This window comes from Drosophila hydei, unplaced genomic scaffold (assembly GCF_003285905.1).
Source record: "Drosophila hydei strain 15085-1641.00,03,60 unplaced genomic scaffold, DhydRS2 tig00000243-arrow-arrow-pilon, whole genome shotgun sequence".
Classification (NCBI taxonomy): Eukaryota; Metazoa; Arthropoda; class Insecta; order Diptera; family Drosophilidae; genus Drosophila; species Drosophila hydei.
In genome coordinates, this window is record NW_022045693.1 from 1,000,370 (window position 1) to 1,018,471 (window position 18,102).

The window sequence follows — 18,102 nt, forward strand, 5'->3', positions numbered from 1 at the left end:
AAGCTTTATACAGCGGTTAGACGGACGCACCTGTCACAGAACCAGCTCCTCAGTCCATTAACCAGAATGAGGCGAGGCAACAAGCAATTAAACTGGTTTTTCGACAGATGCCCCCATACAATAAAACCTCTGAAGAAGTTGCTCTTAATACACTCGAAGAAAATGGGTTTAAGAATTGAGGTGGTGATTCCTCAATTTGAAATCCAAAGTGTATTCGCCTGAAAATTTTCTATAAGTCTAAATTTTTCATTTCTTACTACAAATTTCTAGTCTTATTCGAATATATTCAAATATTATCTACAACTATTTTTAAAATCTATAAGATTCACATGCTTAAAAGAAGAATTTTTACCTTTGATTTGATCAAATATATTTAAATTCTTAATATAAGAATTTTTACGCTTTATTCCAAACTTGTTTTCTTTAGAAAAATTTAGATCCAAACTTTTTTTGAATCAATAAAAACTTGGTCATAGTACTGTATTTTTTCGCTCAGTGTAAGGCGGCAAGTGAGGCTTTTGCTGAACGCTTTCTAGGCCAATGATCTTTTGGGGTTCTCTCTTGGCGCTCTCAGCTCTCAGCTGCAGCACAGCACAGCTCGGCTCAGCTCAGATGCTGCAAGGCATTGAGACATTAAGCGCTCTGTTACGTCACAAGCCTTTGGGGTTACATGGATGGGGGCGCTGACTAAGCTCAACTTTCACTTGGCTAATTTCGATTCTTCTCGCTCTCGCCCCTTCATCCCAATATCTGTCTTTCTCTTTCGCAGATTCTTGCAACGCGATGAGCTAACTTTTCCACAATTGAACAAAGTGATATGAAAAATTTAAGTAATATGGGAACTTCGCAAGGAATACTTTGCACGTTGAGTCTTTGTCTGCTGCTATTGGCCAACAAGCCTCTGGCTCGGGCACAGGATGAATCATTGGCGGGCAGCTTCCTTTCCGGCCTGTTGGATACGATTACCAGCACAGCGGATGCCAAGGATTGCCCAGGTGTTTGTGTCCATACGCTGGCCACGCTTATCTGCTATGAGGTGCTCGACGATGTGCCCTGCCCCTCGCCCAGTATGAAGTGCTGCATAGAGAGTGCGCCAGGTGAGACACAGTCCGAATTTCATCCTTGATCCTTAGTCTCCCACAACTAAGCATCTCCATTTCAAAACTAGGCAAAAACGCAACCGCTGTCACCACACCTAGAACAACGACAACCACAGTCAGCAGCAGCAGCTCCACACAGCGCACCTCCACGACTGTAAGTAGCACCACTAAACGTACCACTTCAACCACAACGACGACCACAACGCCCAAGCCAAAGCCAAAGCCACAGCCAAAGCGTCCAGCTGCAAGCACCATCTCCACCACCACCAAGAAGCCAGCTGCCACCACAAAAAAGGCCACTACAACCAAATCTAAGGATAAACTGGAGGCTAGCAAAACGGAAAATGAAAATAGTAAGCCAAACCTCAGCCAAAGCAACGTAAACTAGGCTAAACTCCACTTTGTTTTCACAGAGAATTGCACGGGCGTCTGTATGGAGGATCACATAGCGGAATATTGTGAGTCCTACTTGACTAGCGGAGGTCTCTGCAAGGAGGGTACCAAGTGTTGCGTTTCACTGGATGAGTACGCCAATGGAAAGCTGCCTAAGGATATATACATACCTGCCAGTAAGTCTGAGAGTTATCCTGTGAAGAGCCAAAACTGAGTTCGTCTATCTCCACAGAGCACATGAGCAATCTGAAGAGCAATCAAACTTTGCCCAAGCCCACGGCCAGCAAGACGACTAGCACCACAACAACTACTAGCACCACAAGCACTACTACCACAACGCCCGAGCCGGCACGCACCAAGACCCACAACAATAACAACAGTCACGCACCAAGCAAGCCTACCAAGCACAAGAAGACCAGCACAACCACCACAACAGAAGCTGCTGCCCAGGATGAGGATGATGAGGAGGAAGAGGAGGATGATGACGAAGAGGAAACATCGAATAATAACCATAGCAACAAGAACAAGCTCAAGTCCGGCCAAGATCAGGGTCAAGTGATGAAGGAATGCGAGGGTGACTGTATGAATGGCATCTTTGCCATCTTCTGCGATGAGATCGATTCCGATGCCTTCTGCCCCGGGGAGGGTAGCTGCTGCTTAACGGGCACTGCCTCTGAAGTGACGCCTGCTAAGCCACCAACCCCCAGCAAGCCAGCCACCAAGATAGCCAACAAGCCAGCCGCCAAGCCAGCGGCTAAGCCAGCACCACCACCGCCATCACCAGCACCAGCTGCCACACAGTCTGGCGGAGATCTGCTCTCACAGTTCATATCGTTTGCCGAAAGTACACTGAACTCACCTGCACCACCACCGCCGGCACCGCCAGCTGTGCCACGTTGTCCGGGTTTCTGTTTGCTCACCATTATGGCCGCCTTTTGTGAACGTCCCTCTGTGCTGTTAACGAATCCCACGACCTGCTCCAAGGGCTCAGTTTGCTGTGACAATTCGCGTGCCGGTGCACCCAAACCGAAATTGCCGCCACCAACGCCGTCGCCAACGCCACCGCCCACAGCACCGCCCTATGTACTGCCCAATACGCCCACTCCAGATCCACGCGAGGAATGTCCCGGCTCCTGCATTGTCAGCCTGCTCAGTTTCACCTGCTTCAGTAAGTAGATCCACCTTAAATAAAGGAGAGTCCCTTGAAATTTCTTGCTAATCTTCCTCAGAAAACGCCGAGATGACAGATCTATTTAGATGCAAACGTTCGGGTCAAATTTGTTGCGCGCCCAAGAGCAAAATTTTGGAGAAACAACAATTCCAGACACGCAATGACACCTCCTACTTCAACTATCCGCCGCCACCGTATGCACCACAGCCACCGCAGCAGCAGCCACCACCACCGCCGCCGTATGCACCCAGCAATTACATGCCTAGTCCGCCTCAAGGACCACCACCACCACCGCACCACACGCATGTTTATCAACCAGGATTGCCTCCTCCGCAAAGCTATGCGGATTATTATGGACCCGCACCTGGACAGCAGCCCGCACTGCCGCCAGTTGCACCGCCAGCACCACCGACAACAACCACCAGCACCACGACAACCACACCACGTCCACATGTCTACTCGAAGTATGTTTGCGGTGTCAAGGGCACCTTGCGTACGGGTCGCGCTCGCAGCTCGCCGGCCCTCAACTATGTCTCCTATGCACGCGCCAAATACGGCGTACAGCGTACGGCTAGGCAGCTAGCCACAGTCTATGCCGGCGGCAGCGGAAGCATTAACAAATCGAACGAACGCCTGGTGCTCGGCTCGGCCATTGTGCCCATTCAGATTCACAATGATAAACTGGGTGATCTGGTGGACAGCGGCGGAATTCAGAGCAATCAACTGCGCTCCTATCATGATCAGCCAGAACAGTCGTCGTCTTCGGCGATTGTCTATCCGGAGTACTATCAACGCAGCAGCTACTCGGATCCCGGACATCTGCAGGCCAACTACAGCAGTCGACGTCGGGCGCGAGTGGTTGGCGGCGAGGATGGCGAGAATGGGGAGTGGTGCTGGCAGGTGGCGCTCATCAATTCGCTCAATCAGTATTTATGTGGTGCAGCGCTCATTGGCACCCAATGGGTGCTCACTGCAGCGCATTGTGTTACCAAGTGAGTACACTGAAAGAAATATGACTTGTAAGACAATATTTGCCCTGTCTCCACTTATCTAATCTAAGCGAAACTTCTCTAATAACTCTCATCCTTTCTTCCTTTCCATTCGCAGCATTGTTCGCTCTGGCGATGCGATCTATGTGCGCGTGGGTGACTACGATTTGACACGTAAATATGGCAGTCCGGGCGCCCAGACTTTGCGTGTGGCCACCACTTATATACACCACAACCACAATAGCCAGACGCTGGACAACGACATTGCGCTGCTCAAGCTGCACGGCCAGGCGGAGCTGCGAGATGGCGTCTGTTTGGTTTGCCTGCCAGCACGTGGTGTTAGCCATACGGCGGGCAAGCGTTGTACGGTTACGGGCTACGGCTACATGGGCGAAGGTGAGTGCCATGAATGACTCTATACAAGTAACTTAACTGACTTCAACTACACTCTTAGCTGGTCCCATTCCGTTGCGTGTGCGCGAGGCGGAAATACCCATTGTTAGCGATACGGAGTGTATAAGGAAGGTGAACGCGGTCACGGAGAAGATCTTCATATTGCCCGCATCCAGTTTCTGTGCCGGCGGCGAGGAGGGACACGATGCCTGCCAAGGCGATGGCGGTGGTCCTTTGGTCTGCCAGGACGATGGCTTCTTTGAGCTAGCCGGCCTCGTCTCTTGGGGCTTCGGTTGCGGTAGGGTGGATGTGCCCGGCGTTTACGTGAAAGTCTCCTCGTTCATAGGCTGGATCAATCAGATAATAAGCGTCAATAATTTATAGTTGGCCGAGCCAAAGTAAACTTGGAACCCCGCACTTGTAGCAATTTCCTCTCATCCTTGATTCGGGAATGGCCTATGACTGAGGTTTGGGTTCCCCAAAAACAACAAAGGGTCTCCGGCTACCTAACCACGACTGTTAACGTAAACCCAATCCTAGTGTAATCTAACTCATATCTACTAACACCACCCCCACCCCCTCGTAGAGCAAGCAAAGTATTCCCCACACACCCCTCTTATTATACTTATATACGATATAATAATATAAAAGCAAAAAATCTATTGTAAACTGTTTTTGTATATACAAAAAGAAAATACAAGAAAATACGTTCATCATATTTCATAAAAAAAGGAATACGAATAAAAAAAATCAATTTCAACTTGGGCGAGGGGCATTACGATGAATAACCCTTTTAATGTATGCAGATTTTTAACGGAAAATAACTGGCAAAAAATGGTTACTTAATGCGACTGCGCGACGAGCAGATATGCTCTACTCTAGCGGGAACTAGCAAAGCTTATCTTTATTCCCTTTCTATTCTCGTTCACGAGGAGAATGAGCTACAACGAGCAATGTCCGTCTTGCTGTCTGTCCCGCTTTCCATTACGAGTGTTAAGATTTTCCCGATACACCCACGGCAAATCGCGTGTGGACCAAAAATATATAGTAGATATATACAAGCCAAACGAGGGCGGAAATCTTTTAAGATTGTATCTTTCACAGTTTTAAAGCTAGAGCTTCAAAATTGGAAGATTAAGAGAGAGTAGACTAGCTCTGAAGACTTCTTCTCAATTCGTATAAAAAATGATCTGAAATAAGTTTTATGTAGTTGTAAAGTTATGTAAGTTTGAGCTTATCATATACTATATATATTAATTCAAACATATAATCCAACAATGATCATACCACAGCATATTTTTAAACCAAATTTAACTCTACTTGATTACTGCATACCTATATATGACATAAATTGCAACTCTCTATGAATAGTTCTTCAGATGCTTGCCCAAAAAAACTGTTTAGCATACTCTTTGGATATGGCAAATGGGTTTATTAAATAGGCGATCAAAATGTCTACGCAGCTGTAAAGGTATTTTCCCACTCTCACTCTCATTATCTAGTTATCTCTCTCGCTCTTACACTGCCCAACAGTCGCACCCAATTGACAGCTCTGAGAGAGCGCGAGGCAAGAGGCGGAGACATATAGCAGCAATCTCTCTAACTGTCTTCTAATAAGAGTTACTTTGCTGAAAAACTTACCCTCATTGGCCTACAGTGAAAAGCCTTCGGCTACGATCTTCGGCTTTCGTCTTCGCCTTCGCCTTCGTCGCTTGTGCTGCTTGTTGTTGTTTTTCTGTTGCTTCGTTTTTTCAGCCTTTTTAACCCTTTCGGCAGCAACGTCTGCTGCGTGATTCTATGTACATGTTTTTTCTTTCCTGTATGTCGACTCTCTCTCTCTCTTCGAAAGTATCTCAAAGATGCAGCAAAAAGGGTTCCACGAGCTGCGCGTCGTTGTCGCAACGAGAACAGAAGTTCGTCTGGCCTCGAGCTGAGCGGATGGCAGAGATCGAGATCGAGATCGAAATCGAAACAAAAACAAACCAAATAATTAAACGAAACGTTACTCAATCCTGACGTGTAGTGTAGTTAATTTTTGCTTTCTTGTAGTGCATCCTTATTTTGAGTTCGTTTTGATTTGTTGTGTGTGTATTTGCATGCATTTAGTTTGGGTTCATTGTGCCTGTTTGTTCTTGTTCGGCTGTCCTTTACGTCCTCGCAACAACACCGACAATGGAGACGAATTCTCCAACAACAACCACAACAGCAACAGCAACAGCAATAGCAGTTGCAGCCTCCACAACAGTTTCGGCAACGAGCACAGCTCCCTCGCCAGCCGGCAAGACGCACAGTTTGGTCACAGGAAGCGGAAGCTCCAGCTGCTCAGGCAGCAACATTCTACTCCAGTCGCTGCCCCAATCACTGCTCACCACCACCACCACCACCATCGCCAGCAACAGCAACAGCATCGAACTGCTCAAGCAGGACGATGTCAACAATCTGTCCTTGGCCAGCGGCCTATCCGAGGGACAACGCTCACACTCCGGCGCACCGTCGGCCTCCTCCAGCCCGATCCTAAGTCCGCAGGGCAAGATCTTTGGGCGCAATGCGAACGGCACATGTAAGTAGATATGGAAATTGATTTTAAAAAGCGAAACCTTAAAGCGAAAAATTCACAAAAATTAGAATATTTTTAATGAGAGGAATAAGCGCATAAAAAGCTTTTTCTGTGACTTCAAATAAAAGCTAATAGGAAAGATAGGGATAGGGAAGATAAATGTTGAAGTAGAAATTAAAATGTATATTAAGAAAAGCGATATTAGACCGATGAATCCATAAGAAAGAGGAAGATCTTCATTCATATAGATCATGAAGATATTTTCTTAGGCTTCTTTTAAAAGCTAAACTTTCATATAGATATATATACTATATATATTGTGTCTATATGGCAAAGTTAAAGTTACAGAATTTAGGGATAAATCATGCTATGAATAAATTTATGCTTTTCTATAAAAAATATTTTTTAAGTCTTATAAAAATCCATTGAACATTGAAACTCATCTAATATATGAATGTTATGGAATGAGTTATTAATAGTTTTTTATATCTGTTCATAAGATTTGTAGTCATCTCTAACTACTGGTTTGAATATATGTATATTTATATATATATGTATAATTCATATATACTTGGCAGACGCATAATTTTACTATGATATATTTAGTGGGTATTACTTTTGAGCATAAGCATATCCATAAATCTAAATCCCAAGGGCTGAGTCAGTCTAAAGCAAACATTTATATACAATAATTTACATATAATAATATAATATAATAATATAATAATTTACATATATATAAATTTAAAGAAATTTCATATATTTTAAATTTTCTGTTTCTTTTTTTTTTAAATATTTCTTTAATATATAGAAAAGAATATGAGGTCAGCCTGGCCTTGGTTCTTCTTGAGTTCCTCAACTCCTTAAGATCTGCTCAAAGTAATATTTAAATCAATTTTTTTTTATTTCATTTGGTACAAATTCGCGCTGCATATCAAATTCTTCAGCCAGTTTGCCTTTTTCTTTGTTTTCTTCAATTTCCCGCGCTTTTCAGAGCTTCGCCTGTTTTATGTGAAATTTGTGTTTGGTTTTGTTTTGTGTAACGGAAATATGAAACAATAGAAAAAGTTGCCGTTGCTCATAGCTTTGCAATTTAGAATCCGGTTTGCATTTCCTTGGTGCTGCGAAAAAACCCACCCTGAGCAGCACTTTAGATAGGGGCAGCAGTAGCAGCAGCAGCAGCAGCAGCAGCCGCATCTATTGTCTAGCTATACAAATGGAGGACATCCAATGAAATGAGCGCCAGAACTCAGGTAGCTATTGGCTTACCCACATGATAGGTGCGTCTTAGGGGTAGCTTGTAGAGAAACTAAAGAAAAAACCATAAAAAAAACCTACCCCAGCCCTTGGCTGAGGGTAGCTAACGAGGCAAGGCCTTGCCTCCGAGTCGCATTTCGTTTGCTGCTGCCAAGCTTTTTGCTTCAGCTGGCAGCTTCATCAGCGGCCATTGGCACGTACGAACGCTCCAAAGTTATGGCCATCAATGGTATTTTGAACGATCCAAGAATTTTGAACAAAAAAACATATAAAGTCTGCCATCCATCCAATTTTTATCGTTGTATATGAGAAATAGTTTTCGGTTCAGCAGTTCGAACGGCGTCTGCGAATCAATGCGCGCGCGTTTTTTTTCTCCTTTGCCCATAATCGAAGCGGACGCCAACGATTGACGGCCCTCACACACACACAGGCTCTCACACACACTCACCTGGCCTGCTGTCCAGGCTGTGCGGCTTGGTATGTGGCGTCGAATGTCATTATTGCTTTCAAGTGCCAACTAAAAAGCAACTGCAGTTCATTTTTTGTCCATCTTCGCCATTTGCCAACGCATAAAAACAACATATTTAGCAAATGACAACAACAGCAGCAGCAGCAGCAACAACAACGTCAACATAAGCAGCAGCCAACATTAAAAGTCTTGCCCCAACAACGCGCAACATATAATAACGCTGCCTGTGGGGGGCTGCACACTAGCAGATATCCTATAAATCAGCAATTGCTTAACCCCAACTCTTATACGCAGCTATAACTGTTCTGATGTGTGATCTTATAATTGAAAAAGCTTTGACTTATACTGCCAGTTGCACTTGGGCGTAATTATACTGGAACTTCTACTTGTACTTATAACGATACTTATACTTGTACTCGTACCAGTATGAGTACTTATGCTGAGTACTTATTCTTGTACTTATACTAGCGCTTATACTGTTTGTACAACTGATACTTATATTACTATTTATGCTGGTATTTATACATGTACTTCTACTTGTAGTTATACGTGTACTTATACGTGTACTTATACTTGTACTTATACTTGTCCATATACGTTTACTTGTACCTATACTGGGACCTACACTGGTACTTAAACTGACAAAAAAATTTTTTCTACATACTTTTGAAATTAAGCTACCTCTACAAATATCTCTACAATATCTGTAAGCCAAAGGCATATTTATCTAGTCAGTATAGGGTCTATATTTATCGCTCATCGATTACTTTTATACAACATCTTTATATATACACATGTATTTATTTACTCCACGACTCTTCACCCACTGCCTGTTAGAATCATTCGCCTCATATACCTCGCAATATGCCCGAAATGGACAATTCTCCCACGAGTACAGGGTATATAGCGAACGGTAGCAAAAAGCGACCCGCAAATTAAATAAATAATAAAAAAAATCAACAAGCTGCAGCAGCCGAGTGACAATCAGCGCGCCAAGCGCTGCTGCCCAGAAGACAGTGAATCGTAGGCCCCCAACCCAGGCCCAACCCCAAGCGAAGGCACATGGCCAGACAGTTCCACTTCCAGTTCCAGTTCCAGTTCCAGTTCTTCTCCTGCTGCAGCTCCTGCTCCAAGCTCAACCTGCGCGCCCCCCTCGCATTATTTGTGTATTGAAATCACGTCTCATTTATTTATTGCTGCAAATTCCTCGCCCCACAGTTCCCTCTCAGCCTCTCAGTGGCAGAGTCGTCCCTCAGTCCCTCAGTCGCTGCTATCCACATCTGTGATATCTGCCATCCACAGAGTCCCGCTTCTGTTTTACGCAAAAAGATTCTGCGTCTGCGTTAAATACTCCTCATTGGGCACACACAGGCAACAGGCATAGAAGAAGTGTCGCTTGGACAGTCAACTTAACCCCAAAAGTGCTCAGAAAACACAATCTTTAAGTCAAGTTCTTAATGTATATAGAATATTGTTAGAGACATGATATAACAGCTTCTTTTAGTATGACAAAGTCTTCTGAAATCATCAATGATATAATAACTTCTACAGGATTTTAGGGGCAATAACATAAGGAGAACTTCTGAGATCATCTGTGAGCTTATGCAAGCTTCTTCGATATTAGGTTATATTCTAAGATCTTCTTAGATCTTCTATCTGCTGAGATATTGTGAGATCATTCGAGATCTGCGGAGATCTTTTGAGATCATTTGTGAACTTCAGCTACCTTCTGACAACGTCTCACATTTTTCTAAAATCTTCTGAAAGCTTCAGAGATCTTCTATGATCGCTTTAGATTCGCTGATATATTCTTATATCTGCTGAGATCTTTTAAAATCTTCTAAGATATTCCTGTAACTTCTCAAAAATTCTTATAAATTCTAAGATCTGCCAAGATTGCGTGCGTTATGTATTTCGTATTTTATATATATATTAATTGTTCTATAGATTTTCCATATCTTAACTATAGCTTCAAGAGACCTTTGACTACGCTTAAACTTCACTATTCTTCTACTCCAACTTAGCGGCTTAGGATCCATAACAAAAATTCGTTTAATTTCTCAACCCAATTTTTACAAAATAAATATAGACTTTTATATATAACTATATCTAGTTACATATATATCCATTAAAAATAACAACCATTCGGAGCTCAATTTGATATCGGAGCAAACTTTGCAGTCTCATTCGTTGCGCTTTCAACTTTTATGGAGTTTATGGGTTTTTGCTTGGGATTCCTTGGAAAATTGCTGCCTTCAATAGTTTGTCAACGTGTCATAAATTGTGACAGGCATGCAATCATGGGTTAATGATTGGCAACGCATCAAGTGACAACACCAACTACACCACGCTACATGCCTGCTGCACAGCCACCGCCACCTTCAACTCCATCTCAGGCTCCTTCTCGTCCTCCTACTGATTTTACTCGTGTAGTTTGTTGCGCTTGTAGCAGCGCCAGCGTCTGCGCATGCGCTCAAAAAACAAGTGAGTGATTTCGAACTCGGGGTAATACACTCAGAGATACCCTGTTATGTTGACAGCAGATTCAGCTATTGATACAGGCAATAAGAGTCAAGCTAATATAGGCATTCATAGGTATACTGAAAGTTAGAAGAATAGCTCGAAAAATATATATTTTTTTGTAGGCATGAAGAGATGTTCTTTAGTTATGTCTGAGTAAATATAAAGTATTTAAATATCTATTGTTGCAGCTCTTGAAACTCTAAGCTATGCTGAAAATACTAGTTATCGATAATTATCGATACGATAGCACATATCTCTACTAACAAGACACTCCAGACAATATCTATATATAACTATGTCGCACACTAATTAGCAACATTTGTCAGATATATTAACAATCGATATTTATCGATATTCGACCGTGAGCTGTAATAAATGATATAAATATAGCAAATATCTCTAATCAAGTCTCTAACTATATATCTACACCAACTCTCAAATCTAATATCGATAATTATCGTTAGTAACTTTGACTCAAATGCTTAGCATCTCTGCTTTTATATAGTTTGGCTCAGTTAGCTATCTATGTTCCGTGAGCTAACTTAGCCTAAGCTCGCACCGCCACACACACAGCGTTTGCAGGGTATACAAAAGGCAGGCATTGACGTACCCAACCAACGATCGATGTGTGTGCTTTGTTTTTCCTTTTCTTTTCTTTCTTTTTTGTGATTTGCCCTGTTTTGTTATAATTTAGTTGGCTCAGCTCGTTTTTCTATTAATTAAAGCTGCTAGAGTGCAATGGGAAACTGGAAAGCGCTGTGACTGGGTCTGGCTGGAGAGACGTCTGCTACCCAAAAGGCCGGACTAAAATATTCTCACATAATTATTTACGATTTGACATAATCATCAGCGCTTCGCCTCATTGGCGGCCTTTTGAGCGCAACGCGAGCCATAAATTCTGCCTCGACGAGAAGGTTTTGATGATGATGAGCAGAAGCTGCTCGATGCCAGATGATAGAAACTCTAGGCGAATATACTATCATCATTTACAGGCAGAGAGAAAGAGACAGAGCAGCACAGATAGAGAGGGAAATATTTATATTTTAAGCTAAAAAAATGAGAGAAATAAAAAGGATTAAAATGTTGCTTGGGTTCCTTTTTGGCTTTCGCCTTGGCTCTGCGCATGCGTGACGCATTTCTAACAAGTTTTATGCCGTACCCAAGCATCCTTGGCTGCTTTAAGGACGAAAGCGAAAGGGTTGCTCACACACACACACACACACACTCGTTGATATTTGCTTATGCAGATGAGCTCGCTCCCGACTTCGTCCGTTCAGTTTTTTTTTAGTTCTCGTTTTTTTGATTGGGTTTCGTTTTTTCTTTCTCTTTTTTGTGCTTTGCAAAAGGGTTTACGGTCCAGACGTCCGTCGAGTTTTTTTTTATATAAAAAAAAGGCGAATTTAATTAAATTTTTTTCTTATGGTCTCTCAACATTGTGAGAACTTAGCGGCGAGGCAGCTCTATAAATATCATTTTGATACCCATGGCTGAAGCTGTAGAGGAAGAAGAAGATGAAGAAGAGAAAGAAGAAGTTTTTTCTGTTTTTAAATGTAGTCTTCAAAGGTGTGGCGCAAAGAGGAAGATATTGATCGAGATATAGAATATAGAAAATCAAAATTTAACAACTATAGATTACCTAATATATTCCCTATATATAGCTATAGTTTAGCTAATAATTTGCTCCCCTTTCTCTTTCTACTCTTACAGTGGTCGCAACATCGCGGCCGAGCAACGAGGCAGAGGTGCAGCTATATCGTGTGCTACAGCGTGCCAGCCTGTTGGCCTACTACGACACATTGCTGGAGATGGGCGGCGATGATGTGCAGCAGCTGTACGATGCGGGCGAGGAGGAGTTTCTGGAGATAATGGCATTAGTGGGCATGGCATCGAAGCCGTTGCATGTGCGGCGTCTGCAGAAAGCGCTGCACGAATGGGCCAACAATCCGAGCCTATTCCAAGGAGCCATGCTGCCACAGCTAGGTAAGAGAGGCAGAGAGATGGAGAGAGAGAGAAGCTTACTAATATTTTCTTATATTGTTTTAGGCTTATGTGAGACACCGACCAAGCCCGCACCCGCTTTGATCTTCAACTCAGAGTCAACGCCTGCGTTGCCACGCCATAAGTACGCATCCTTTCAGCCCGCAGCTCCTGTTGCTGCTGCTGCTGCTGCTGCTGCTGCTTCAGTTGCTCCGACTTCGGCTGCCAGTGCTCAGCTTCTGGCGCAGATCAGTGCGCCTGTCATCTGCCCCGCTTTGCCAGTGCTGCAGAGTCCAACAACGACGCCTTTGGTGGTCAGCAACGTGGGCAGCTGTGTGGCTGGGGCACATCAGGTGTCGTCCAGCTCGCCACAGCTAACACCTGTGCTCACCGAGCTGCAGGTGCAACGCATTACGATGTGCGCCGAGAAGATTGCACGACAGCTGCCGCAACGGGAGCCGCGTGCGCAGACCTCCAAGAAGCGCACCACCCGCGAGCTGGAGCAGGTGATTGCCATGGCGGAGCACGATCCGAGGCGCATGGATGAGATACGTAAGTATTCGGCTATCTATGGTAGATTCGATTGCAAGCGACGTCCAGAGAAGCCGCTCACACTGCACGAGGTCTGTGTGAACGAGGCGGCGGCGCAGCTCTGTCGTAATCCTCAAACCATTTGGCTGCTCACGCGGCGTGATGAGCTCTTTCCACTAGCTCGTCAGATTGTCAAGGACGCGGGCTTTGGCCATTCGGCCAGCATAGCTCGCTATGGCGGTCTGCTCACCCAGCTGCCCAGCCAGGCGCTGCAGCGTACGGGCATCGATCTGGATTGCGAGTCCAGCGATGCAATGACTGCTGCCTCGGCATCTGCATCAGCTTCAGCTGCTGGTGCCATGCTGCCCAGCATTAAGAGGCAGCGTCTCTCCTCTACAGAGGCTGCTCAGCTGCCCATCGAACTGAATCGGGTAAGGAAGACCGAATCCATTGAGCCTTAACCTGTGGTCTAGATTATCTGGTGCAGTGCTTCAGCTTCAGCTTCAGCTTCCACAAAGTTAACCCAACATTTTGCTTTGCAGCTTGTGGTGCGATCGAAAGATCACTCGATTTACTAACGTCTGGCTAGAGGTTCTTTTCAGAATATCTGGCTACTTTACTGTATATGAATTTATATATATATTTAGGCATATGTATAGAGAACTTGCTTATAATTTGTAGTCTTTGGTATTGCTCTAACTGTCTAGTCTAGTCTAGTCTTATTTGCATAAGTATTTCATAGATGTTTTAGTATACATTAAGTCTGTATACTAAAGTAGTTTGAAAAATTACCTAACTTAAGATTTGGAAAAGTTAAAAAAATAGATTAGAGATTGATTTATGCTCTGGTATATAAGTATATCTGTATCATATTAACATAGTTGTTTGTCTGTCTAACTGTTCCTATTCATACTTGTGTTTAAGCGTTCGGATATTAGTCATCAAATATTCACATCTATTTAGCTATCTATGTATGTATCTATATATGAATCTATCTATATATTCATCCATCTATGTATCTGTCTATCAATCTATATCTATATATCTACCTATCTATCTATCTATCTATATATCTATCTATCTATCTATCTATATATCTTTCTATCTATCTATCTATCTATCTATCTATCTATCTATCTATCATTATATCTACCTACCTATCTATCTATTTGCATATCTATCTATCAATATATCTATCTTGCTATCCATCTATCTATCTATCTTTCTATATCTATATATCATCATCATCTATCCATATATATATCCATCTATCTATCTATCTATCTATCTATCTATCTATCTATCTATCTATCTATCTATCTATCTATCTATTTGCATATCTATCTATCAATATATCTATCTTGCTATCCATCTATCTATATATCTTTCTATATCTATATATCATCATCATCATCTATCCATATATATATCCATCTATTTATCTATCTTTCTATCCATCTATCTATCTATCTATCTGTCTATCTATCTATCTATCTATCCATCTATCTATCTATCTATCTATCTATCTATCTATCTATCTATCTATCTATCTATCTATCTATCTATCTATCTATCTATCTATCTATCTATCTATCTATCTATCTATCTATCTATCTATCATTATATCTACCTACCTATCTATATATTTGCATATCTATCTATCAATATGTCTATCTTGCTATCCATCTATCTATCTATCTTTCTATATCTATATATCGTTCCAAAATTAACTCTTTCACAGACATTTTCTTCTACCTATCTTTAAGCTACGAAATTCTCTATCTTTCGTTCATCTTCTTCATTCTTCTCTCTTGTTATATTTTTTATTGGTCTACTTGTTGTTATACATATATATATATATTATTATACAGTATTACTTTGTTTGTTATTCAACTATATTTGTAGAAACTGTTAGTTAAACTCAACATAACCTCACTGCAGTCCCTTCTTCCAAATTTACTAGTTTACTTAACTATTAAATATAACTTGAATTAATCTGTAGACCCTTAGTAACATCACATAGCACTACCTATCCCAAACTTATCTCTCCATATTTGTTGTAAACCCAATTCAATCTAAACTAATCGATACCCAATCAAATCTTATTTAACCTAACCTCACCTATCGCATACATCTTTCAACTTAAAAAATCTAACCTCAATCTGTTATAGGAAACCCAAGCACATTGTTGACTCACTGCTAGCCTACTTAGCTCTAGTTTCGTTTACATAGTGTGTAGCCTCTGCTGTTATATATATATTTATTTTCTGACTTCTGCAATATGTGGTGTACCTTTCGTTGAGCCAATAAATAAATTTCGATCGCTTTTTGAAAACCCAAACGAACAACTCGTGTATTCCTCGCCTTGCTTACTGCGCTGCTCTGTCGAGCACAGCTTTAATAAAGTTTCTCGAAGTTTTTAATCAACAATATTTTTGAACATCAAAAAATACCAACTAAAAGGAGGCTGTGGAGGATTCGCGTTACAATCTGTTTGCGATGTACCAAAAGTTTGCCAAGCCGCCGTTCGATTTGACGGAAATAGCCAAATTCTCGTAAGCTTAAACCAATTATCAAATAACTAATAACTGACTAATGCCCTTGTCATATACTTTAGATTGGGCAAATCGGCCGACTTTGAGGACAACGATTCGCGCTTCTCCTTTAGCAACTCCAGCTCGCCGCCACTGCCAGTGAGTATGTGTTGTGGAGCGTCCAAACGTCCCGTCCCATCAGCTGGCTAGCTCAAAATATATCTGAAGTAATGCTTTGTCTGTTTTTCATAGGGCAATGGTCTGGAAAGTGAAAGATCGCCCGTCTCCTCGCTGGACGCGTGCTGTGCAAAGCCGAACGAAAGCCTCGGCCTGGGCGAAACTGTGGATCTGACAGCTGCCGGCGTCCAGGTCATCTCAGCGGCGGGTGATAATATCATTGCAGTGGCGAATCCCGCCCTGGCACTCAGCCCCACACTGAATGAGGTGCTCAAGCGAAATGTTGCCTCACCAGAAATTTAGGATTCGTCAACTATTTATATATAAATATATTTGATATAAAATTAGAAATATTTTCAGTGCAATTTAATTAAATTCAATTTGTTAGACCTAAATCCTAATAATTAAGCCAATAATTAGCTTGTACATCCTGTGATCTAAACTATTTTGTAATAAATACAAACGAGAGTGCTTAGGTCGTGCATATCCGACTAGAATGCACCCGGTACTGAGCTTCACTAAATATTTTGCCTTTTACTTTCCTTGGTTAGATTTTGAATAAGTTTCAAGTTTAGCTTTCGATTTGCCTGAAATTTATGCTGAGAAAACTTGGTATACATATGTGAGATCTGTTCCAAAAAGTCTTCCGAATGTGGCATGTATAACGTGCTTTGGTTCGTCTTCAATTTTTCCCTATTCCATCACAATTCTGTATCACCATTTGGGCAAAAGATTCCGCAGCATCCAACGTATTACTCAGACCTGTCCCATTGTGACTTTAGGTCATTCGCGAAACTGAATAAGCCCATTAAACGAGTATCTTTCCATTGAAGGCAGCAGCTAAGGCTGCAGAAGAAGATCACACAAGAGATTTTTTGCAGAGCTTGGAGAATTGGAATTGGCCCAGTTGTACTATATCTGAAATGTATTTACTTTGATGGAGCCAAAATATCAAAAACTGTGAATTACTTTTTAAACAGCCCTCGTACATATGCACAAGTGTATAGAGAACAGTCCTTATACAGACGCTTTGTTTTGTTGCTCAATTTGAATGAAACTTACTGAAACTCAGACTGAGTCCATATGACAAAAATTGAAGCTATATATATATAAATCATGTCTAAAATTTTTACTTATTCAAACATCTTTTCACTGTTATAATAAATAACTTATTTCAATTAAAAATTTTTGGAGCTAGAATACAACATTTTAATGTATTGTAATTGAAATTGAATTAACAATCCTTTTGATCACATATACATATAGTAAATGATGTATAAGCTAATCGCCTCTTATTTAGGGTATACAATTCCCTTTCTCTAAATTAGTTGAAAATCCTATCAAAATCGCATTTGATGCGCCCACATTTCAATGTTACCCAGATCACAAATTCTTGGCAATTGATCAGCTCAGCTGAAATGGATCGTGTGAGAATTAACCCCTAGCGCCGAAATCAATGGGAATTGTGGCCTGGCAAATTGTGTTTATATTTGCGAATTGTGGGTTTTATCCTTTTGTACACCTCTTGACTGTTGATGTCTTTTTTTTTTTCTTTTTTGTTTTGGCAAAGACAAACCCTCAATGCCTTAATCCCAGCCCTGCGCTGCCCTGTTTTTCGCAACGAGCTGTCAATAAAGATATCAGAGCTAATGATGATATTAACACCCTTGTGTTAGGGGTATTCGCAAATCGGCTTGCGCATGCAAATTTTCATATGCAAATTTATTGATAAATGATCTTGGTTAACAGTGAAGATCATTGAATGTTGTGATGCTGGCTTAATTGCGAATGCAAAGCGAGTTGTGTTGGCTCAGCAGAGCGTGAAGTAGAGAAAGTAGAATTGAAACAGCAGCTGCGCTTTGAATCACAAGGCAAGGCAATAGACAAAAGGATAACTCCTTTACAGACAATAGACATGTGACCACAAATGCGCGGGTGAACAGCCTGCGTCTTGGTGCTGGCATCTGATCTGATTAGAGAGCACTGCGAGCAGTGAGGGTTAGTTGAAGCGTGCCAAAAGGTGGTTTCGGA

General features: G+C 42.0%; 2 protein-coding genes across 2 annotated transcripts; both read left to right on the forward strand.

Moving 5' to 3' along the window:
• The first annotated feature begins 835 nt into the window (after positions 1-835).
• Positions 836-4,430, forward strand: LOC111596032 (protein masquerade). The gene is made up of 7 exons (XM_023310060.2): positions 836-1,097; positions 1,169-1,453; positions 1,514-1,669; positions 1,726-2,661; positions 2,723-3,656; positions 3,772-4,049; positions 4,108-4,430. Exons 1-7 carry the CDS (start codon positions 836-838, stop codon positions 4,428-4,430), a joined length of 3,174 nt encoding a protein of 1,057 aa, XP_023165828.2.
• Positions 4,431-4,982: 552 nt separating this feature from the next.
• LOC111596033 (NGFI-A-binding protein homolog) lies at positions 4,983-16,374 on the forward strand. The gene is made up of 7 exons (XM_023310062.2): positions 4,983-5,001; positions 6,310-6,606; positions 12,560-12,832; positions 12,896-13,791; positions 15,824-15,915; positions 15,978-16,053; positions 16,147-16,374. Exons 1-7 carry the CDS (start codon positions 4,983-4,985, stop codon positions 16,372-16,374), a joined length of 1,881 nt encoding a protein of 626 aa, XP_023165830.1.
• Positions 16,375-18,102: the final 1,728 nt, after the last annotated feature.

Excerpts from the sequence above, each read along its gene's own strand:
- LOC111596032 (XM_023310060.2), top strand. The coding sequence starts at position 836 with ATGGGAACTTCGCAAGGAATACTTTGCACGTTGAGTCTTTGTCTGCTG. Across the intron at positions 1,098-1,168 it reads CTGCATAGAGAGTGCGCCAG|GCAAAAACGCAACCGCTGTC; the intron begins GTGAGACACAGT and ends TTTCAAAACTAG. Across the intron at positions 2,662-2,722 it reads GCTCAGTTTCACCTGCTTCA|AAAACGCCGAGATGACAGAT; the intron begins GTAAGTAGATCC and ends AATCTTCCTCAG.
- LOC111596033 (XM_023310062.2), top strand. Across the intron at positions 12,833-12,895 it reads AGCCATGCTGCCACAGCTAG|GCTTATGTGAGACACCGACC; the intron begins GTAAGAGAGGCA and ends ATATTGTTTTAG. Across the intron at positions 13,792-15,823 it reads TGCCCATCGAACTGAATCGG|GAGGCTGTGGAGGATTCGCG; the intron begins GTAAGGAAGACC and ends ACCAACTAAAAG.